At 31.1% G+C, this 25861-nt stretch overlaps 1 protein-coding gene across 4 annotated transcripts in view; it reads right to left on the minus strand.

Moving 5' to 3' along the window:
- The window catches only part of LOC118197964 (rac GTPase-activating protein 1-like), a 61118-nt gene that overhangs the window by 16512 nt on the left and 18745 nt on the right, over window positions 1–25861 (minus strand). For 3 of the 4 annotated variants that reach the window (XM_035369537.2, XM_035369536.2, XM_035369535.2), the window contains exons 4-10: window positions 24935–24995; window positions 24726–24835; window positions 22116–22199; window positions 16839–16998; window positions 13076–13220; window positions 2188–2254; window positions 1873–2101 (exon numbers count right to left, since the gene is read on the minus strand). In XM_035369537.2, coding sequence (XP_035225428.1) covers window positions 1873–2101; window positions 2188–2254; window positions 13076–13220; window positions 16839–16998; window positions 22116–22199; window positions 24726–24835; window positions 24935–24995 — 856 coding nt within the window. The remainder of the gene's footprint in view (window positions 1–1872; window positions 2102–2187; window positions 2255–13075; window positions 13221–16838; window positions 16999–22115; window positions 22200–24725; window positions 24836–24934; window positions 24996–25861) is intronic. The other variant, XM_035369538.2, reaches the window with a different exon arrangement.

Genomic DNA, 25861 nt, shown 5'->3' on the forward strand with positions numbered 1-25861 from the left:
AAGGAATAATAATTACACTGAAAAAGCTTTTCAAAGACATAAGGAAGAGCATTTTCAAACTATGACAAAATTATCACAGTTTCATGTTACTATGAAAGGGTATTCAACAACAAATCACTTGCTTATACGATTAATGATACTGATGGTTTACTGCCTTTTACCCAAGTTTCTGCAAGAAATTAGAGAATCCAATTTTGATCTATTTGATAAATCAGCGATGAGGGAAAAAGATTTTCTTGAAACAAAGAATCCAAAAAAATTTAAGAAAAACATTCAGATTTAAATATCTAGGACAATTATGTCAATGTTCTAAATACATAAAAAAAGATATCTCTTAAAATAGAAATGCAGTCAAAAGTCTTTAATCCGGATCTCAAAGTTACAAACTTTCTGCGCATGTGTCAATGCATAATGCATTAACGCATGCACATAATATCTTTACGCATAATACGTTTACGCATGCGCGTTTAATGTATAACAGACGGTATAAGCTAAGCTAAAATTATTTAATTATTTATTTCAGTTAATGTTGCAGATTGCGTTGTTCCTTAATTTTCGAATTGGATCTGGCTTATTATTTTTTGCAGACTGTTAGAGCAATTTTATATCCGTAAGCTTGAAATTTTGATTATGTCAAAAAGAATTTCCGATTCTGGAGCTACCAAAGGATCTACAAAGCGAAAGCATGTTTCAATGTCCATCGAACAAAAAGTGGAATTTCTGCAAAAAATGGATAAAGGCATATCCTTTGATTCTCTAATCATTCTGAAATATGTTTATCAATTTCATGCTGCTCTGCGGGGAAGGGGAATGTCGCGGCGGGCAATGAACTGAAGTTGATCTGTCAGCACTATCCTTATCTTCAAGGCAGATGTTTTTATTTTATTCGGCTTATAATTTCTTACTAAATGTAATATTTCATCTCATTGTACTCAGTCTTTGATATGATTTAAATCAAATTCCTCGTCATAATAAATATCACAAATACACATCAAATAGTTTTCTGGTTGATATTTTCTAATTTTGACTATGCGTAATGTATGCTTTACGCATGCGCGCATTGAAAGAAATGTTTAATAAAGTAAACAAATAAATATTAAGTTTTTTTTTGTAAATTTTGGTACCCTTTAGATCATAATTGCTCTTTATTTCATAAATCACGGTTTCATATTTTTAATTTTATAATTTCTGCATGCTATCTTACCAGATTTAAACTGATGATCTATAATCTGGAAAAACCGATAATCCGGAATCGCAAAGACTTTTGACTGTATAAGTTTGATGTCCAGTGACATTTCAAAAAGACCTGACTGGCCTTTAATTAAAGTGATCAAGATCTTTAAATACCAAAGGTGGTCACATAAGACTGGCAAAAGTTAGAACAGAAAATGAGAATTCTTGTAGCTTAACTTGATCCATTAGAAATCTGTTCTGAAAAACTATGTGATTCGTTATAAACTCAATGTGACTAAGGAACAGACATTTTCCTCTAACTTCAGTTGAACTTCAGTTTTTAAATTTAAAAATTAAAAGGGGGATCATGTTTTATCATCTGGAAGAAAGAGAAAAATAAGAGGGAGAGAAAATGCAAGATTTGAACTAAGCCATTTTTAAAATATTAGTTGCAAATCTAGAATTTTTATTTGCAGAAGACATTTAAACTAGTTGGAACATGTATGTATATCACCAAAACTAGGAAAGTTTGCAAGGAATGTATGTATTCATTTTATTACAACAGAGTTCTTTTAAAACTCCTCACTATTCCAAGCAGTTTCAGCTTGGTATCAAAGAATTTGAATCCACTAAAGGTAAGAAATTTCAAATTAATTTTAGAAATTTAGCATGATATAACATATAAATTTAATATCTCACCATATTGCCTTTGGTTGGTGTATTTACGGTAGGAATACAAGGTAAGGGACATTGATCTTTACATTCTGGATGGCACGTTACTCTACAATCTTGACATTTCAGAGCCTGTTTGCAAAACTTGATTATACGGCCACAAGGATGACATTTTTCAGCTCTTATGACAGTTTTGGAGCAAAAAGCATGAGTACGACTGAGTTTGCCACCAGTACTATAACGGCCAACAGGTGTGCTAGACAGAAAATAAGGTAGTAATAAAATGTGAAAGATCGCCAAAAGAATTAAAAAAAGAGAGAATGAAATACTACAGCAACAAACCTGCCAGATAAGTTCCCTGTATTAGATCTTCTAAGTTCATAAGCATGATTCCTGATGTCTTCTGAATCTTTAAAATATAATTATTGAAATAGAAGAAAAGTATGCATCAAATACAAAGATAACAAATAATAAAATAGTAACAATAATAATATACAGCAAGATGGGAAATCAAATTTTAAAATGTTTATCCAATCACTATCTGGTAACTGTTTCTTAAGCATCATGTTATATAAACATTAAGCTTAATGACGTAGAGTATAAACTGCATTTTTAATAGCAGTGCATCACCAGAGTACTTGGATTTGGAGATCCAGTTGCCATCAAAAAGCAGTACATCCAAGGGTGTGGACAATAAGTGATGCTGGATAATATTAAGGTGCAAAAATTAAAGTTTATGTTAATTTTTTAATTAGCAAAAAAATTAATAAATAAAAATTAAAAAATAATGAACACAAATAAATCCTTTTAAGAAAGAGGCACAAATATCCCCCTCACCTTATAGTAATTTGTTTCCATTTGGTATATTGTAATAAGCCAGTAATGCACCAGAGGTGATAAATCGTTTTATATTATTTTAAGTCTCACTAGATGCAAAGAATAAAATTTACTTATAATGTTCACATTTTTGTGCTGTATCTTGTGACCACATAAGGCAATAACTTACTATAATATGCAACGATAACTTTTGAAGGTGAGCAGTTAGTTACAAATAATTAAATTAGGTAGATAAATACCCTTAATCGTTATAGATTTACATGACCACAATTAAATTTTATTTATTGCTTAAAAAACATTTCTTAAAAAAAGCACTATTGAAATCACAATCTAATAACATTTCGCATTTAAAATGCATGTAATTTATGACATTGATGCTTAAAAGGTATTAGGATAATTACATATTAAAAGCTACAAAACATTTATGTTTTATAATAAATGTTGTTTGTTATGTTTTGTAATAACACACAAAAATATTTATGCATCTTTTTAATTTGAAGCGTTCCCAGACATTTTGAGTTAATTTATATCAATTTTCTTCTTTTAAAACATCTTTTCTAACAATTAGAAATCTGTTTCAATACACTAACCAACATTCCCACTAGTTTCTACATGTTTCACCTTCTAACTTGGCAATGTCTTAACAGTGTACCTAACGAGGTTTTACTTGATCTGGTAAAAGTTAAATAGTCCAAAACCTCTGATAGACATGACGCAAATTATTGCTATGTCAGAAAGTAATTACAAAGTCAGATAAAGCTTTAAATAAACCTCTAATTTAAAAAGAACTTAGAATACACATGCAGGTTCTTATGTTGTTAAAAATCAACTACAGCTTGTGGTGAAGTAATTTACACAGGAACACAGTCAAATTCAAAGTAAAAATGTGGACTATTAGTCAAAGAATACACTTTAATTTTAATCTAAATTCGTTCAGTAACTTTATCGTCATGTCAAATTCAAATGTTAGCAGCGATAACACAAAGATGAATAATTACAAATTATCAGAGCTAGCAGGAACTAAAGCAACATCCAAGTGGAGGACAAAACCACACTGTCTTACAATCCAAAAACCTCAGTTCAAAAAGTATCTGATTTGCATTATGGTAAGGAAATAGAAAGGGGAAGTTATAGAAAAGGCTAAATTTATGAACCATTTAATTTGCATAATAATAACTTTACATATCTTTTAAGAATAATCTTCTTCCTTTTTATGTATTCAGTTTCTTTCTTCAGTAAGTTTTCTCTTTACTTTAGAATTTTTGGAATTAAAAGATTTCTATTATTCTAAAAAACAAATGCATTGAGAATGTAAAGAAGAAGCTGAACATTCAGAATAAATATGAAATGATATATGGTAAGGGCTGGTTTTAAAGCCTATGAGGCAGAATGTTTAGAATTTAGGACAGGCACTAAGAGCATAATTTAGGAGGGCACTAGGCAGCATAATTTAGGAAGGCACTAGACGGCAGAATTTAGGATCCACAGAGATTGCATTGGGGGGAAATGCCTAACGCCAGCCCTACGTATGATCCATTGAGACATACAAGATGAATCTTTTAAATTGTCAGTTTTCAATTTCTTTATTAACAGAAAAATTCCTTTTTTATAAATACCCTGTTCATGCGAAAAGATTTGAAACTTTTTTTTTTTTTTTTTTTTTTTTTATATATTTTCCATACTTGTGTCTAGTGAAAAGTTGATAAAATAAAGAAAAGATACACACATTAAGAAAAAGACTTCTAGTACAACATTCAAATATTATGTTTTCATTGTCCTTCCAAAAATTCTCCAAAATATAAGAATTTCATCACAAACTTGCTGTAAACTACATCCATTATGTGTTAATACAATGAAGACATTTCTCATTTTGTCACATTTTTCTGGAGCCTTCTAGAATTGCGGGTTTGCAATTCTAGAAGGCTCTGGAAGCCAGCCAGCCGAATTCCTGACCTCAGGTTCCTGACCTTGAGTTTGATATATTCTGCTTGACTTTGATATTTTATTCATCAGCTGTTCGAGGGGGGGGCGGAGGGAAAGCATAAACAGAGGTGGGCTCTTTAAATCGCTGCGTGCTAATGAAAACATTCTCGTATCTGATTTATATCCAATTCCTTTTTTTATTCTATTTTTCCTCTATTATGTACGGTCTCTTAGGGTTACAGTGCAGAGTTTTTTTACGTTTTGCATTACCTTCAGATATATTTCCATTCCTTCTTTTTTTTATTTAGGAAAGCCTTACCTCCAGTCTATTACGGCGGGAAGGCGCTATTTATCAGAGGAAGAATACCCTTGTATGGTTAGTGAACCATTTACTAACGCAAATGAGAGTACTGATTCATTTTCTAAAGAGTTAAAAAGTGATACCTTTTCTAAGAGTTGCAAAGTGGTACTTCTCTGTGCTTCGAGATTTACCACACTCGTTTTCATTTTAAATTTTGTTACTTTTTACTGTAAATAGTCTTTATTGTGTTCTTTTTATTGATTTTATTCATATTTATTAATTTTAACTTCATTGATGCATTTTATTAATTAAAACTTTGGATAATTTGAATAGCGCTTCCGAAAATTATTTTAGAAGATAAGCAATTTTTTAAGTATATTTTCATGTAAAATAAAGAAATTCAAGGGCTAATTTTAACATATATAAGAGCTCAAATAATAATCTAAAATGATACCAAAAATTACGATGCTACTAAGATTGATAAGTATTGTAATAGCAATAGATAGAGAACTATTGTAATAACAATAATAAACTAAGATTGATTATTGTATCTTATCTTAGTTTTATAATTACAATAATCTTATATTTTGAAACTTTTCTCATATAAAGTAAACTTTTCCTAAATGCAGGCTTGTAGAACACATTTTGCATGTACCCTTGCATGCACCTTTGTGTGCGGGACGGAAGAGAATCGAAGGCAGTCACCGTACAGGACGGAGGTTTTGCATCGCTAAGCCTAATTTTATAACAAAAATCAGAAAACCAAAAGTCCCGCACGAGCGTCTTAAACAAAGGTGCGCCGTCGCGAAAAGGTTAAGGAAATTATGTTTTAGTTCTCGTTTCATCAACAGATGACACCTGTAGCTTAACTCCTGTCCAGCCATTTTTATCTTATCTCGTTCATTTGCACTTTGGCAGCTGAGGATAATGGTTCAATAAAACCATTGAAACTGGTCCTGTGAAAATTTCAAAATATAACGCTGATTTTTGTTGTTTGATTTCTAAATTAAGGCTTTGAATGTTTTTTGATTCCTTGATCTAGTACTTGTATTACGAAAGTAATGTTCGGTGACGGATCCTCTACATTTGGATGCAATAATGTGAGGGCTTCCTGAAGCACTATCGAAAATCAAGTTTTTGGTGTTCTAAGCAATGTTTGACTTCTTTAACGAATAAATTTTGAAACCAGTCATTAAAGAGAATCGCCGCAATGTGGTCAACGCTTTGCAGTGTACCACATATAATTGAAATTCTTAAATTTAGATAAATTAAATGGAGACAATTAAGGTAAGGGTACATGCAAAATCTGTTCTACAAGCCTGCGTTTAGGAAAAGTTTACTTATATGAGAAAAGTTTCGAAATATAAGATTGTTGTAATTATAAAACTAAGATAAGATACAATAATCAATCTTAGTTTATTATTGTTATTACAATAGTTCTCTATCTACTGCTATTACAATACTTATCAATCTTAGTTTATTATAAGTTTATCTAAAAGATTATTGTAATTAAAGATAAATATAACATATTTGTTTTTAGTGTAATTTTATTTTCTAGAAGCAATAACAAATTTTTATTAAAAGAAAAACAAAATGATCAATAAGGGTATCTTAAGGTAATTAATAGCATGCATAAAAATAAAGTTACCAAATAACAAACAAATTTGTTATTTTTACATGCTCTCATATGCACATTTTATAAAGCAGTTACTTTTTATATAGTAAATAATGGAAATATGATTAAATCTAGGTTTTTCCGAGGGGAGACAGAGACTAATCCTGACAAGTATACAGTTTATTATATACTCCATTTTCCAATACTCCCAGATGATACTGATCCATGCTTAGAAAATAAATTATACATAATTATACATAATTTTTTCAATTAAATTTTTTTTCAGAAAAATTAGTATATTTTACAAACAGAAAATATTTAAAAAAAGTTACATAGCACTTATAATACATACAGTTATAGAAGAGAAAGAAAAGTGAAGCCCATACTTTTCTCATTTTTAATAGAATAAATAATTTTAAAATAAATTGGCTTTTGTCTTTTTTAATTAAAAATAAAATTCTACATAATTGGAATAGTTAATACAGATAACATGGTCCAAAATTTTATAGCTCTGTCTGAAATGGTTATATTTTTATTAAAATTCAACCATTATTTTAATTCAAAATTATTTTCAAAAGATGAAAATTTACCGTAGTTCCAAAGGAAACATCGGGAAAAAAATGTCTCATTATTCTTCAAAAATCTTGTCAAAATCAAAATTAATATTAACACAAACAAATTTTCTCACAATGAATAGTGAGTAAACATTCAATTTTGAAGTAATTTTTAAAATTCACTTTAAGAAGTTACAAAGAATATAAATAATAATCTGTCAACCTATCACTAGGTTCATGATACATGCGCTTTATTAACAATTCTAAATGAATCCCTAAAAACAATCAAAATGATAAAAAATTGTCAAAAGTTAGAAGCTTCTGAGGAACGTACATATGCTTACAAATATTCATAAATAAATCAAAAACTAAACAAAAAGTATTATTTTAGAATGTACATTTTTAATAATTTTTTTAAAATATTAATTAGTGGAAATACACTGCTTGCCATTAAAACTACAACACTGGGAAGGAATGATCTGATGAACGTCAAAATCACATGAAAGGAAGAAAAGCTTGGGATATGCAAAAGATTAGTATTTTAGCGCATTTAGATGACTCAGGAGGGAGAAACGGCATCTGAAGCACTGCATAAAAGAAAAGGTGTGTAGTGGATTTCTTCCTCAGAAAGCACTTTGTAAGGTCAGAGTTTGCTCAGAATATCGTGTTATGCCTTGAATAATAAGAAATGCTAATTCAGAAGTCAAACAACAAAAATCAGCGTTATATTTACAAAATTTTCACAGGACTAGTTTCGATGGTTTTACCGAACCACCATCTTCAGCTGCAAAACCGCAAATGAACAAGATAGGAAATAATGATTAGATAAGATAAGAAAGCCTGGACAAGAATAAGTATTATTCTGAATTAGTATTTATTCGGCGTGTTATTGTGTCTTAATTAATAAGAAATGCTTACCAGCAAGTGTCAGACTTCAATAGAGGCAAGATTATTGCCTATCGAGAGTGTGGATTATTGTTCTGTGATATCGCGCGTCACACTGGCCTACATCCAACCACTGTCATGCAAATATGGAATCAGTATTGCTGAGGGTAATACTGAACGGCATGCAGGATCTCAACATCCTCCCATGGCTAATGCCTGAGAAGACAGACATATTGTGAGGCCAACCCTACAAAACCGTAGAACCACATCACAGACCATTAGTCAAGAAATGGGCATGTTTGCACACCCAGTATCCACTCGTACAGTGCGCTGACGTTTGCAGCAGCATGGATTATCAGCACAGCTGCCTTTGATAATGCAGCATAGAGAGAGATGGCAACTCTGGTGCACTGAACGACAAAGCTGGATATACGAGTGGCCAAATGTCATCTTTTCAGACGAGTCCCAGTTCTGTGTGTAGTATTCTGATGGCCGCATACGTATCCGAGGGGACGGCACATCACCTTCTTGCATTCAATATTGGCATAGTGGTCCTGCACCTGGTGTGATGGTTTGGGCAGCTAACAACATGGAATGAGTTGCCCGTTTCTCAATCCCAGTTCATTCCTCCATCATCCAAGCCCAGTTCGACTCCATACCTAACCAGGTAAGGGCCATTTTAGGTGCCAGGAGTGACAGCTGTTTCTACTAATTTCACACCCCTGAAAACCCCCAAACTGCTTACAAATTTAACTATTTTGTCTTCATGCTGTACACTTTAAGTACAATAAATATCTTTTTTGCATTTGCTTTCCTTCATGGTGTTGTAATTTTAATCGCCAGCAGTGTAATTCTCAGTATGATTCAGTGTTTCTTAAAGTGGGCTGTATCACCCCCTTAGTTATTACCAGAGGTTAGCTCATGGTTTTAGATTTCAAACCAGCAGCAATAATGACAGATTTATAATAATATTACCATAAGTTTAAATAATTTATCCAACAACTGAAGACATATTACATACAGAATAGCAGCATATTTGACATTTCTTCCTTCAAATAATATCAAACCCTACATCATATTCAATTGAATTAAATTTTAACCGTTTGCACTTGAGAGGTGCATCTCAATCAGAACTGACTGATACGATAAGTCGAGTAGTAATGATGTTTATTCAGGTTTGCTTTAGCTATTCATTAGCATATTCAAAAATACATGCATATAAAATAACTGCCAATTTTTTATCTTAAATATGTTTATTATATTTATTATTACATATTTTGTATTTATATACGAGTCTTCGACATTAATTCGAACTCAATAGTGGTGACAATAGGAATATTGTTTTGAAAGTTACAGAACTCAGAAAGCATAGAATCAGTTCGGGTGAAGATAAGAATGAAATTATGTCTATGCATAGACTACTTGATGCTAAAGAGAAGGGAAATAGTGCTGAAGATATCGATGACATAAGAGAAAAAATGAAATGAATAATAAGAATGAAAAAAAATCAGGGTAATAGTGAATGTGACAGTGATGGTGATTCCATAGAAGAGACAGAAAACTGAGAATGGATAACATGCACAGAATCCCAAGAAATACCACAAAGAATATTTTATAATAATGATGAAAAAGCAAGTATAGGACTGCAAGTATCTTCAGACATAAAAGAACTATTAAATTTCCATGAAATCATTTTAAGTTAGCTGTAAGAAATTCCCCAAATATGCAGAAAATTATCTCAGTTGATGGTTTGCCTGAGCAAAAAAGAACACACAGGGTTCATAGCCAAATTTAAGTTAAAAAAATAAGCACCTATAAGCACTTTTCAAGCACATTTTAAGAAAAAAAAATAAGCACCTGTCTAATTACATTATACACAACTGCATAACCTTAAAAGAAAAATTAGACTTGCAATTTAAAATATGAGCAATGCAATATTTATTAAGAGAATGAGCATTACCTCAACCATGGAAAACAACTTTTTTTTTTTTTTTAATTTTAAATGACAGTTCAATTTACAGAATTAGTTTACAATGAGAGGAAAAAAACTATGCAGAACTAAACTATATTACAAGATTTAATGATGAAATTTCAGTTCAAAATATAGAAAATAAATAATAATAAGCCATATTAATTGTACTCGCTTGGCACCTAATAAAAAATACAATTTATTTTTCCACTCAAATTAATATTTAAATAATTTAAATCAAAATTCTGAACATTTTCTAAATTTTCATCGCATTACAGTTTTCCCTTAACATATATTCCAAGCAAAGTAATTTAAGTAAAAAAGAGGAACATTTCTGAAATCAGGAGAAGGGAAATTGCTTCATGCAGTCAATCTTTAACAGTAAAAGCTTAGCTACCCGCATACTTGAAAATTGGCGAATATTCAGACAGTGGAGTGTAACTTGAAAAAGAGGAGTGGATGGGGGGGGATAGACTGTAACCGTTCTTTAGATTTTTCCGCTAAATAAATGCTTTTGACATTTCGATATGTGCATCATATAAATATAGATCAACGGAACTGAGAAATATTCTGCTTAGAAAGCACAGTAAAACTCTTTTAAGTGTTCATAAATAAATCTCAGACTGAACATCAAATTAATTATCTCTGCAAAATATCGCATACATTATATTGCGCAATACGTGCGGCGTAATTCTTCCATATGTGATATTACGCAATCGGAATCAACAGCTGTCGGTATTCGGAGAATAAAGAACTAAATAAAGGAAAAGAAAGAGACTTACTAATCTGGGGTGTTTTTGATTCTAATTTTGAACAGACTGCGTTAAATTTCTGGAATAGAATCATTCTTCGCTTGGGTTGGGTAGACCACAAAACTTTTAGTCCTATTCAATCCAGATTGGACAGTGACCAAAAAAAAATAAATAAATAAAAAAAGTCCGCTGCTTCAATATTAAGAGATTTTGCGGAGAAAGGGGAGAACCTCCCAACCTCCGAAATGTATAATGTATTGGGAGAAAAAAATTATTCTGACTGTTCGATTACTTTCCTTAAGCCATTCCGAATATTATTCCTTAGAAAGCTAATCTGTGTAAAAATATACCCATTTTTGGAAGTTTATTTACACTTCAGCAGCTACTGCAACTATATTATTATAAATATTCATACATATGCTCATAATATAAGCATAATGATCATAATAAACATGAATATGAACTGACCACGCGGAACTAGAATGCAAATTATTAAGATCTTGATAGAAATTCAAACGTGTGTAGTATTTGGGTGGGCAGAAAAGAATACCGAATGTACCGGAATTTCCTACGGTTTTCGCAATTCCTTGACCAAAAGAATGACGTGCAGCTGTCTATACTCTTGCGCGCACCATAGGTTACGTTAATACAGAGAAAGGGGGGAAAACTATTTCCGGGAGTATGATTCACCATCTGATGTTGCATATAAGGAAAAAAAGTTGTTTATTTAGTTTCGGCTTTGGTACGGGAGGAAAAATGCGCCTCAATTAAAAAAAAGCACTAAAAGCAAAAAATAAGCACTAAAAACAAAAAAAAATAAGGGCTTTAAAGAAAAAGTAAGCACCTATAAGGGCCTTTATATTTTATTTTCAAATATAAGGACTTATAAGCACTTGTAAGGACGGCTATGAACCCTGACACATACACACACACACACACACACACACACACAAAAAAAAAAAAAAAAAAAAAAAAAAAAAAAAAAAAAAAAAAAAATCTAGTGCAAAGGGTTAATGCAAGTATGCAAGCTTTTGACAAAATAAAGAACTCCATATTAAATGCTGAATGTTATGATTTATGAGTTTTATTAACAAGTCCTAAAAATAAGCTATATTCCATCAGCTTCAAAAATGCTATTGGTTAAATATTAAAATTGGGTACTATTCCGTCCGACAGTAAAATCTAGCATACGCACTGATTTCAGATTGCGTAAGTTTATATAGTTCTATATTTCTTAAGATGCCATTGAAATACTAGTTTAATTTTAAAATCCTTTTTTGATATCCTATGGATTTAACAATTTGGGAATTGCCCGTGACAAAAAGTCTGCAATAGAATTTTGAGTAAAATGCAGAATCACCCACTGCTTGACGTGTTTTTAAGAATTGCACATACTCGGTGTCCATGTACACATCGACCTATTTTCACTTAAAAAAAAATCCCAGAATTGCACAAAAATGGCACTGCACACACACTTGACTTTATCTGCGTACACATCGACCTATTTTCACATAAAAAGTAAAAGAAAATTGACAAAAATCCAATTGTATCCAGTTGTAAAAAGCAGCAAACAAATAAGTGAGCGATTCTGCACTTTACCGAGAATTTTTTCATAGAAAAGGCATTATTCATTATAGAAAATTATGTTTGAACAACGAACAAGATGAAATTATGCTTTAGCGATAACTCGGTAGTGAAATAGCAATGCAGGCATCCATTCAGTTTTTTACAGCAATTTTTATATAAATTATAAAAATGATCTGAAATAGTTATTTACTCTTATGCTTCCATTCAGTCATGTTTAGCCTTTTTTTATATAAATTATAGTAATAAAAAAGTATTATACGAAATCAACATTTCATCTAAATTAAAACATCAATCTTAGATAGTAATTTACTATTACACCTCCTTTCTTGCGTTAGGGTTGTCGCAATTATTTTTGGCAGCACTGGCATTAACAATAGTTTAGCGATTTTTTATGGCCCTCAAAACTGAATAGTACCTAAAATTATTAGTGTTATTAATATTAAAACTAGTTTATTGCAATTGTTATTACTTTTACTACAACTACAATATAACAATATGAATAGGCAAGTTTTACAAATAAATTAAAACATGATGAATAAATCAGTCTTTTTACTACTACATAATAATAATACATGTATAAATGAAATGGTGACAGAATTAGGAGGGAAGGGGAAAAAAAGAAAAAAAAAAAAAAAGATCAAGAAGGCAATAGCCCCAAAATTTTGGAAATATAGATATAGTTAAAAATTTTATAACTATTTATTTAATCTTGCTCATTCTTTAAGCTCACTTTAAATTAGAAGGCAAAAGAGCTTTTAAAATAGAATTTCAGTATTTTAATACTTTTATAAACCTTAATATACTAACCACATTTATATGTAGGCCGAATTTGCATATCTGGAGTCTTGGTTGTTGGATCACTATTGCTTCGAAACTTCTCTGCAGTTTCTTTTGAAATTTTTTTGTTTTCCAAAGGAAAATCATCTTCTTGCAATCCACCTATGGTATTTTCCTATATAAAGGTAAAATATTAAAATAATACATGACTAAGCAGCATGGGAAAAGTGAAAAACATCCTTTTACAAAATGTAAACTTTGTGATATTTTCTGTAAAATATCAAATATTGGCAAAACGTAAATGAGATTCATTTGAATAATATGGAAATAAAGAACCAAAACTGGCATTTTAAACTTCGTAATAACACAAGTTTAGGTTGACACAGATTTAAATATATTAACAAGAGGTATTGGTAACTAAGAAGATATATAACAATTAATTTATTGGTGGATAACTGAATAATTCAGATTGTATATATTTACTGCCACATATTTTACACGAAAGATGGAAAAAACATTAAATTGTTCAGATGCAGTATGTAGTGCGTTTCCATTACATAACCATGAGTACGAAAGTTACAGTTTAAAATCATTCTGATAATTTCATCTACACTCATAGTTTCTATGTTACTCCAATCTAAAATCAATGCATTTACAGTAATACTTTCTGCACCAAGCAGCTTAAAGAAAATTACAGGATATTTTGACTGATATATATCATGCCACCATATATTATTGTCATTGAGAGTACTGAATGAGTACTCATTGAGGTAATAGCAACAAATATATCAAACATTTGTAATGTCTATCTGTAATTAAACAGTTTTTCTTCATCTCTGTCCTTTTTTTTTATTTCCTAACCGGCAAGGAATTTATCCATGAGGAAAACAGTTTTGTTTTATGAACATTTTGGTTGACAAATGTCTTTCAAGAACAAATTCGTAAACCGAGCTTTCCCTGTATATATATTTCTACAGAATTCAATTGTTATTATTACATTTTACTTGTGATATAGAAATTACTGTATAGCTAAAAGAGCAAGGAAAAAAAATTATTAATAAAGGTGTAAGATCCATACCAGTTTCTGTACATGAAATCAGGGATTTTAAGGTCAATCAATGAAAAAAATTAAATTGACTTCAATCTTGCAACACCATTCTAATAATACAAAAGTACCTAAAATGCATTATTATTAAACACATTATTTAACATAACTGTAAAACAAATTTGAGAATAAAACCAGCTACTCTGAAGTTATCGATTAACTAATATTAAATTATGGCTATGATTTCTTGAAACACATTTTATGGTTATAATAGTTACATATTTAAGACTTACACAGTCATGATTTAAAAAAATCTTTTAGTTTTTAAAAGTATTTGTTAAAAAACAATTAAAAACACAAACCAAACAAATCTTTACTATTTTAAGTTTAGGTTAGGTTATTTAATTACGGCAAAGCCTCAAGGACTATCTGCCTAAGGGGAGGGATGCTTTCGTGGAGGACTTTCTAAGGGAAATTGGCTCGCATACACGTTACACATGGAGAAAACCACGATAACACCCATGCAGCCAGCCTGTTCGCGGGATGCGATCCTCGGACTATTTTAAGTAATAGATAATTAATTACACATGTAATTTATTACACTGGTTTTAAAAAGATATTAGAACAATTACATAATACTATACAAAATATCCATAAAATAAAATTTTTGTTTTTAATCTCAACTTTTTTTGAATATTTTAGTTTAAATGCATTTCCTTCTGTTTAACTACTTTACTTATTTATTACTATTTCCTTTATTTAATAATTATAATATGTTCATTTGCTGAAATATACAAATCATTACTTCTGCATCACCTGCTAAAGTACCTGTTAATATGTTTATATCTTCAGCAACAACCTTCTGAAAAATTGGTGCATACATAACATATTAATGCAACCCCTTCATTGTAGTTTGGTAGTTTTTTAAATGAAAAGAATGATTTATAATTGCAAAAACTTGTTTATTGCATACATATTTTAAATTTAACAGATATTTACTGCAAAAATCAGTCAATAAGCTTAAAACTTGCTACAGGTGTAATCCAAATGAAATGCAAACAATCACAAGTATAAATTTGGTTTATTAATAGAATTCATAAAAAGTTCAATTTTCGTCGTAACTAACCCTTACTTTGGAATCATCAGGGCATGATACTTATACCTAAATTTATTTTTAAATGTTATTACAGCTTAACAGCATGTGCTCTTGTATTTTTACTTTTACAACGAAGCTTTCTCTTAAAATTTGTCTTGCACTGCATTGCATAGCAAAAAAAAAAAAAAATAGTTTAATCATAATTCTACTAAAAATATCTAACTAAATACAAAATTCGTAAAAATATTTAAAAACATGGTAGATAGATTTACCACTTATCCTTAAACATAATAGCTGAAGGAAAATAGGTTTACTTAATTATAGTTCAATATTTAGTACCATAGACATTTAACTAGCAGAACAACTTAAACATAAAAAAACTCTTTATTTTGTGGCAAGAAAAAACAGGCAAGTTATATTTACTCCAAACAAAATGTTTTAAGAATGCTTGTTTATATATACGCTACCCAACATTGAAAATGAAACACCAAGAAGGAACGGTCAGGACTACTTTGGACGGCAATAAACAAAGCAACAGGTCTAGGTACAAAGAGACTATGGATGGTGTCCAGAGACATAGATGTATCAACCATTTGCTGCAGTTCGTCTTCTTAATGTAGCAATGGCAAGGTCTGCAAATGCCATCCAAACACATCCCAAATGTGTTGGATTGGTGAGAGCCAGGTAAGTGGCCAGGAAAGAACAGTGGCCAGGTAAGCATTTGTATACCTTGCATAGCATGTTGGCTGATGCGAGCAGTGTGTGCTTGGGCGTTATCCTGCTGATAAAGGGCATTAGGCACTCTTTGAAGGGTAGGTGGAGTGTCACTGGCCACAGCACATATTCCACATATCATTGGCCAGTCATTGTGCCCTGAATACAAACTAGAAGTGACCTGGAATCATATGCAATTAAGCTCTAAAGTTTGATGCTGCATTGTCACGCGGTGTAGTGCTCAATAATTGTAACCTGATTGGACCTGTCTCCACATTGAAACCACACTCGTACGCAGCGATGGATGCGTCGATCCCCGCGTGCTGACGTCACTCTGGCTGCACCAGCACCCCTTGAACTTGCCACATTTCCTTGTTACAAGCATTGTCGCTACAGCCAGTGCACGGTGGATGCATCCAACTGTATGTCAGCTAAGATTTTCTATACAGACCAACCTGCCCTTCTCAGTCCGATCACCATGCTCCATGTAAAATCGTCTGTCTGCTGGAACTACCTCTGTTGACAACGGCCTGGCGTTCTCTGCTATTACACATGTCCTCAGAGATTGAACAAATTTTATATGATGATTTTCCTAGCAAAAATAATGGCCCAAAAATTTAACATTCTGCAGGTTCCTTCCCTTATATCTTCTTCAAAGTGCACTGGAGAGCTACAAATTTTACACCTTTCGCATAACTCGATGACGTGCGTCTACCCTGAAGTTTGCGTAATTTTTGGACCACTCCTTCTTGGTGTTGCATTTTCTTCAATGTCGGGTAGTTTATCTCACGAATTATCACGGCATCAAAGCAGTATTTATTGATCACAAAAGCTTTTATAAGAATAACTTTACAAAACTCAATATTGCATTTCAGAAAAAGTTGTTTGGTAAAATCTACATAAAAAAAAAAAAAAAAAAGAAGAAGCTTTAACAATACCGTAGATTTTTTTCTTTTGGAAGATCCTCGATTTTCAGCACTTCTTCTTTTACCTTTAGATCTGCGTTTTCTACGATTAGTGTTGTCTAAATCATCATCTGTTCCATCATAATCAGAAAGTGACAAAAGAGATCCAACAGATTCTTCAATAGTTTCTAAGCTGTATATAAAAGTGTTACACATTATTTTGCTCAACTTTTATTTTCAGTTACACTTAACAACAATATAGCAAACTAAAACAAAGATTATACAATTGAAATAACATTATTGGTGCATGAAATGCTTCAATTACACATAAATTTATCTTTTAGCCTTGTTTTAGTATATACTATGAAACATAACAATAAATGAGCTAGGAACTAGGAGATAATTCTTTAATATTTTCTAAATGCTAATAAATTCTCCTTTTCCAATATATCTGCACATAGTAATTTTCTACCAAATAGGTATACAGTATATCCTGCAAACTTGACATTTCATATATAGCTAGGTGATTACTATACTTTTAACTGCTAAATGATTTCTACTGGTCAAGCAGAATATTAATGTATACACACATGCATACATCCATACATATGAACACATACATCTATACATACATACATTTCTGAACCTGGTCCCGATAAACAGAACAGTACTGAATATTATCTTTGCAATAGTTTAGCAATTTATTAACAGCTATAATAATTTCTAGCATTTCTTATACGATGCAAACAGTATTAGTTATATTTTAATTGCTGTATGTATATTTAATTTTAAATACATGCACAAAGTGCATATTTATGCAAAATTTGTCTACTTAGTTGTTGTATATGCCCCATACTTTCCTGTTCTGTTCAAAGATTTGTTATGGTATTCTAATTCTTCTTCAATTTTTGTCTTTTTTCATTTGTGACACTAATTCTTGGAACCCATATAATGAATATAGTGTCAGGATTTTGTTCTCTTTGTGGAAATTGCAATCTCCCCCATTCTTCCTCTCAATAACAAAGCTGAAGGAAGTAGCCATTGTTGATTATCACTCATATTCCTTTCTATTGTTAGCCCATTCGCAAGCTTGACTGAAGGTTTACAGCTATACCCAAATGTAAACTAAACTTGCAATTCATAGTGGGTAGAGTTTCTCTGGTTTATCTCCAGACTTACAAGCGTAAATTTATCAGTTTGAAATTTGTTATTTAGCTTTTTTAATTACTTAGCACATGTTAGGCTTAACAATGGTCATATGCTATTGAGCAGGTCGAATTAATATTTTTTTTCATTTCAAAAACTTTATTGCTCTAACGTTACAGTTTTCAAGAACTAACTCTTCCTTTTATTTTTATTTCAGGTTTTTTGGATCAAATTTTTATCCGATATTTTTCATATGTTTGATTGCTTCTATTTACATGTTTTGTTCCTTGGAAAATTCTGTTTAAATAGAAAATAATTTTTATTAGGTTTTTAAGCTTTTTTTGCTTATTTATGATTTTGATGCTATAATTTTGGAAAATTTTTTTTACTCCAGCCTGTATAGTTTCAAATTTTCATATGTTATATTTTTTTATCTGCTGGATTGTTTATACTTACATGATATTCTTTTTCACTTGGTCTACTAAAACATAAATAAATTTTTTAAAAAAATTTAAGCTTATTTATGATTTGGCAGTTTTTTGCAATACTTACTAGAGTCTGTAGGGGTTGGATTAATAGACATAGACTACTTTGATTAACTTTCCGAGATTATTTTAAATATCAAACTTTAATTTGTGTCTTTGTTGGTTCAGAAAGAGGCTGATGTATTTACTTCTTTCGTTGCACCAACTCCCAACAAAATCATGCAACAAAAGATGGAAATTTCTTTTTTCCTCTTCAGTTTTTGTTTTTGTTTTTTGCATATTGTTTGTTCCGAATTGAATATGGGATGGATTTTAAATGTATTTTAATATATTTTGCATTATATATACATATACACACACATATATAATTTTGGTATTTAAACAGAAAATAATTTTGGTACTTGCGTATTAATGCAAGCACCTTGGCGAAACATTTGGTGACTTTTTTATAGCTGTAAAAATATTATTATTTACATAGTGCAAGTTGGTGGTTTAGGAACAATTTTCTTTTAGAAAGATTCTCAAACTATTGATATTTATCATAAGATTGTAAATATTATAAACATATGAAAATAAAATGCACTTTCACAATATAAAATACAAATTTGAGTTATTAAATAAGGATTACATGACACATTAAAAAAGTAAAACATATTCTTCAAATCTTTCGATAATTCTTTTTTTGCACTATTCATCTCCTGAAGTACATAGTGATCTGTTTTCACTTTAAAAAACACCATAGAAGTTTAAAGATTCAACATCATGCAACCCTCAATAGTGGCTATCTAAGAAACGTATTTCTTCATTGTTCCCTTTAGAAATTTTTCAGCAAAATTCTGAATTCCTGCAGAAATTTCATCGCAGTTTCTTCCACTGTTGCCAAATTCCACAAGCTTATATTTTAGTACTAAGTTTAAGGCAAAAATTAGCACAATTTGTTTATAAAAACCATTGGAACATAGAATACCACTAAAACAACAACAAAAAAAAAAAAAAAAAAAAGCAGTGTTGCTTGACTGAAGGATTATTTATCAGCATGATTGCTGGAGGAATGGTCATGCCAGAATTTGGCTACTTCTACGAAGGTGGTTGCGTTAATACGCAAGTACCAATATTTCAAGATTAAACGATGAAAAGGGACAACTCTTTCAAATAAAAACAAAAGCAGTTCAATGAAATCAATAAAACACAATAAATTGATACAAAAGAGAGAACACATTAAATATACAACTGTTGGAAATTGCTTGATCTTTTTCAAATATATATTATCTTAATTCGAAAATTTTCAACTTTTGTTTATATACACACATATAGTATGTAAAATATCTCACTTTCAAATAATAAATTAATAATAGCCTTTTAACTCCAGGCTTCATTCTAAAAACAACAAAGCAATAATTTTTCTAACAAAACTCCTGGATGAAATCTTAACCCAACACATCTGAAACATTAATCTGTCATGTAATCTGGTATAAAAGGTAATTTGCTGCAGAACCCCCTTCCTTCTCTCTTCTGCTTTTTTTCCGCTGCTTCGCCTTGCCGCTAGCCATGCAGAGATTATTTCTCTATTTTTCGTCCATTGTTTAAGAGATGTAAGCTGTATAAAACTGTGGGGTGCATAGGGCACCCACAGTAATGATGTTCATTATCAAGGAATAAAATTATGCATAGAATTTACAGCTATGTCTCTCTTCGAGTGTCGCCTTTCTAACTAGGCAGTTAACCTTTTAACTGTCATGCCCGAGATAATCTCGGGTACAGCACTGGTGTTCGAAAATGTCACACCCGAGTATTACCCGAGGTAATTTTTTTTTGAGTGCATCGTATTGTTATACCCGAATATATATCGGGAGACGTTTATTTCGGCTTCATCTCTTTGTCAAACCCGACTGTATCTCGGGAAAAGTTAATGTGCGCTCAATTCAATAGATGACAGCACTTTACTGAAGATTTCAAAGGTTAGAGGTTATAAGTTCTTTGGTGCAAAGTGCACGGGATCCTTTTGTTGTAAAATGACGTCCAATTCTTTGAAACGTTATATAGATGATTTAGATTCTTCAACTGAAGATGAAGGATGTGTGTTTGATGAGCAGTATTCATGATACTTCCATGGTCAGCCTCAAAAATAAAAAAATCGAGATATACTCAAGCCAAAGATTGTTTCTAATTACAGTCTAACTATGGGTGGTGTAGATCGCTGTGATCAGGAAATATCCTTTCATCCAACAATCCGAAACATCAGAAAAGATATTAGAAAAAGATACTTTTACATTTATTAGACAAGGTTGTCTGGAACTCATATTTGCTCTATAAAAATGTAGTAGGGAAACGTATTACATTTTTAGAATTTCGAATTCAAGTTGTAGAAGAGCTTTTACATAAATATGATGACGAAGCTTCTGGACAAAAGAATGTTAGCAGAACACCTACAATAGATAACCCTGCCCGTCTTACTGAACAACATTTTATATCCCATATTCCTCCTACTCCTGCGAAACGTGCACCTACAAGACAGTGCAAAGCGTGTTGTTCGAAAAAGGATAAAAATGGGGAAAAGATAAGGAAGGAAACACGATTCTGGTGTAGTGATTGTGGAGTTGGTTTGTGCTTGGAAAAGTGTTTCCAGTTGTACCACACAAGACTGAATTACTGATCTACTAACAGGTATTCACTTATACGAGTATTTATTTATTTTTTAGAAAATAATTGATTTTTTTCATTTTTAGAAAATAATGTTTCACTAGAAGCGAAATTTACAACTGCCATGTTGAGTGGCAGCTGCCTCAAGCAACTATGCAGTGGCTACAAAACTTTAAAAATTTTACCCATGTACTTCAAAATATCAGTTTTGAACTACTTAAGTATATTTTATTTTGTACTAAACATTTGATTTTTGCAATAAAAAAATTTGACAATTTGTGTACCCAAATCATCAAAATAACTTGACAGTTAAAGGGTTAAGCCTCTCCAATCTATTACAATACAAAGAATCATCACCAAGTCTTCTTACTATATATATATATAGTCATTTTCTACTTATGCTGTCTACTCTCCTTCATATGAGCACAATAAAATAAAGTTGTCTTCTGTAGCAGCCTTGGTGAGAATGTTGCTTTGGAGCATTTCTCTATTGGCAGGAAACAAACATTTGTCATTTCACAGTTTGTGAATATGCATTTCTTCTAGCATCGCCTTTAGAGAATAACGATTTTTCATTCATGTTCATAGCTCATGTTTCTTCAACCAGTGAAAAATCTTCACTTTTAAAACATATCGGTTTTTCAGCAGTTATCAATTTGTGCACATGCATTTCTTCCATCTTCGGTTTTAAAATATAACAATTTTCATACATGCTTATAGTTCATCTTCTTTCGATTAGTGAAAATGTTCTCTTTTAAATTATAATGATTTTTCACTGCAATTTTTTTTCATGCATACTATTTTCAATTTATTGTTAAATTAAATGGGAGCTAGAGTGTTTTTAAAAGGCATTTTATCAAAAGAAAGAATAACAATTCTTTCCAAGGTGCATAATATGCAATTACATGTTGGAAATGAAACCATTTAGCACTGCGATATCAGAAGCATATCGTAAAGAAAGTAGAAAGCTTGTAAGCATCAGTGAAATGGCAAAATGAAAAACACAGAGGTACAGCTAATTACCACCTGGAGTACTTACTATCTAGCAGAGTTCATGTTCAGATTCCAAGTCAGCAGTGATAATGCATCAGAGGCATTATTATCAGCAACTGCTGACCTGTGGCTACGAGAAAGAGTTTATAAAAAATGAATTTTCCAGCATGTATATTATAATAAATTGCCAACAAAATTGCATACTACAATAAATTTTTAAAATTTAAATTACGATTTTATTCAAAAATGAAAAGCATAATGAGTATTTTACAATGAAAAACCACTATATTGACACAGTTCAATTATGGAAACTCACTTAAATTGTTCCCCCCCCTCGTACATGCAGAAATTGGCAATCGCTTGTTTCTCGCCAATGCAGAAGAAATGTGCCCAATACACATTCTCTCCAAAGCTGCTGCAGCAGAAGAAAAATATCAAATTTTCATCTATTTTGCCACTTAATTTATCTGCTTATCAGCCTACTTCAGAACTTTTTTTTAACTTGTGCTTAAGGTACCATAGTAAATTTTAAGTAAGCAATTATTTGATGCCCCAAAATGAATTATTTCATTTTACATTAATTTCTGTGGATTAAACAGTTTTGGTTTACGGAATTTTCCAAGCGAAGAACAACTTTCAAGAATAAATTCAATTCATGAAGCAAGGTTTCATTGTATTTTGCTTTATGTTATTTAGTAACATAATATATAATACCTATATTGGATTTTTATTACCTCATTTAAAATTTACCATATACTTGCACAATTTATCAGTTTAATGTTACATAAACATGTTATTTTATGTAATACTCTTGCTATTATCAGCAGTTATGCATGGAATGTATTACACATGTATGTAGCAGCTTTAATGTAAATATGCTGCCAAGGCTAGTTATAAATAAAGCACCCAAATTTGGAAAAATATGTGCATATAAAATTTTACTTGAATGATACAGAGGGAATTAATTTTGCGATGTAGTAATGAACTCTACGAAGGACCATTCATTAGTAGCACATACATATAGGAGAATCACCAAAAAGTTTCTTTTTCTTTAAGAGCATATTATAAATCATTCAAATAAAAAAAGTGCACCAGAAATATACTTTACTCTAATTAAGGGACATAATAAAAATATGTGAAACCGATTTAATCCAAAAGTCATTGATGGATAGTATTATGTGCAAAGCAGCAATTTCAAATAACAGCATAATACTGAAACATTATTATGACTTCAATTTTAAAAATGAAAAGAATAAAAAAATTTGGGAAAAAAAAAAAAAAAAAGATTTTCAGACAATTTTTTACTGTGATTCAAAATTCAATTTCCCAAATATCCAATGAAATAGAATGAAATGAATGAAAATAATGAAACTAAATAGTTTTTCTAAGCAAACATTATTAAATACATAAGTTTTATTTAAAAGTAGATAAAATGGTAAATCAGACACCATGTAGTAGGCATACATGCAGAAGAAATCCTTGAATTTAATTACATATAATATTATTAGTACATTTCTCGACAAATATGGAGTATAATATCTTCAGAAATGATTAAGTCAAGAAACCAGAAGTACTGCCAGGAATAGACAATTAGACAGAGTTATTCACATTAGCAGAATATAAGGTAGAGTTGGACTATCCACTCTGGAACTGATACACTTTACCAACTGAATTTACTCCAAATTCTAGAAAACGGAATTATAAATCTTTTACAGTTCATGAAAAGCTTTTGCTGGAAGCATGCCAGGAACACAGATCTACTATTCATTCACAAGCTGATTCACTTTACTGAGCGAGCTTATGCCTGATTTGCGAAAAAAGAATGGAGCTCTTGTTAGAAACATGCCAGAACAGTTCATTTTCCATGTTAGGGACAAAAAGAATTTATCCTCTTAAGCAAGTTTAATTTTTATCATTTTCCAACATTCTGAAAAATTATTAGGCTATAATCTTAATGTTAGTTCTGCGTAGAAAAGAGGCTGCAAGGAATCTCAAACTACAGTTGAAAGAAATCAGTTCAAAGAGTTAGTGCTTGATTGAGTCGATTCTTCTGATCCGATGGCTTCAGTTCTCTTCGCTCTTCAGCCTAACCTGTCCCGATCGAACTGGTCATTAGATTTTTTCCATTCTATGCTCCATCTTCCTTAATTTCTCTTATCATTACAGATCATTTTAGAAAAAAGAACTGATTCATTTCAGTGAGTGAACTGTTCTGATCCGATCCATAAAAGAGTGGTTTTGCCCATCTCCAATATGTAGATAGACACCGTATTTGATAATACCGAAAAACCTACAAAGGATTTTCAGGTTTTACCTACAAAAGGATAGTCAATAAGAAATGCTTGCAACTGGGAGATTTAGAAAAATATCTGACATTCTTTCTTATTTTCTGATAAAAAGAGATGCTGGTGATTCCTGGTCTTAGAAAATTATATGTGCATTAGCCTCTTTTAAAATTAATATCAAATAAAAAATTAAAATTTTGCCCAATGACTGAAATCCAAGCTAGTACTTGTCTCTTGCTTTTATTATTAAATAAAAAATTCAGTCCATACATTTTGGACTGATCCTACAGGGAGGAAATATTCTATCGTATTTAAATTAATTTGTTTCCATATTTTTTTTCCTCTAAAAGATTGAAACCCACATAACTTACCCAGGATTCTGTAGTTTACAAGTAGCACTAAGCAACATCTCTTTTGTTTGATTATCCATTGTATTCCCATCAGCCAAAAGTACCTTCTTGATAAGATCTATTTGTCTTTCCTATAAAAAAAAAAGATAAATAAATAAAATTTTAAAAAAGATTTAACAAAAAGATTTCATAGTATCTACAATTTAAAAGAAATAACCATATTTACTAACCATGGAGCTCTTTTCCATTTCAATCTTCTTCCTTTTATTAATTTCAGTCTCACATAAACTCCTAAATATGTACATATTTTTAATGTGAAAAATATGAATAGGAAATGTGAATAAAAATTTTTGATGTGTTAGCAATACTAATTAAATTAAATAGGATAATATAAAAGAAATTAAGGGAGGAAATTTAGTATAAAACTGTATCTTTCTCCTTTCACACCACGTTTCACAAGAATCGACTATATGAGTTAAAAATCAACTAACAGACATACGGTGAAAGTAACAGATTGGTATGATTTAAATCTATTATATGTAATATCCCATATAGAAAAAATAATTGACTCTGTTTTGTAACATCCCTTAAAAATTCACTTGTCTGATCTTCGTACTGTTTATAAACTGGTAATTTTTTGTTAGCTAGGAGCTGGCAAATAAATGTACACTGCATGGGGGGGGGATGTATCTCCCATTCTACTGACCGATTCACGAAATTCAAATTGCGTTTTTCATATCTCAAAAGCACAACTTAGAATATAAGCTTCTTCTAATATAGGTATTTTTACACAAAATCAGACTTCTTTTTCTGAAATGACACGCCAATTTTTTTTCCATATTTCTCTTACAACATGAAGAAGCCTTCGGGCAACTGTAAATTGGGAAACTTAGGTTCCAGTGGCAGCTCACATGGGAGCTCTGAAACTGTGGGCAGTTGCCATGCTGAAAATGCCAAGTAATGATCCTCATTTGTAATTGTGGATCTTGGCCAATCTATCCAGGTCTTTTCAATATGGATCCAGTATACTGAAACTGTTTCAACAAACTTCAGATGATACTGGGCTTTAGACAGATCTGCAGCCACCAGAGCATGTGATTGGCTGTATTCGAAATACCAACAATTCTCCATCTCATTCCATGAACCATGCATTCGTG

Source organism: Stegodyphus dumicola, chromosome 12, assembly GCF_044657685.1.
Source record: "Stegodyphus dumicola isolate Sdum_Otavi_A_Nest chromosome 12, ASM4465768v1".
NCBI lineage: Eukaryota > Metazoa > Arthropoda > Arachnida > Araneae > Eresidae > Stegodyphus > Stegodyphus dumicola.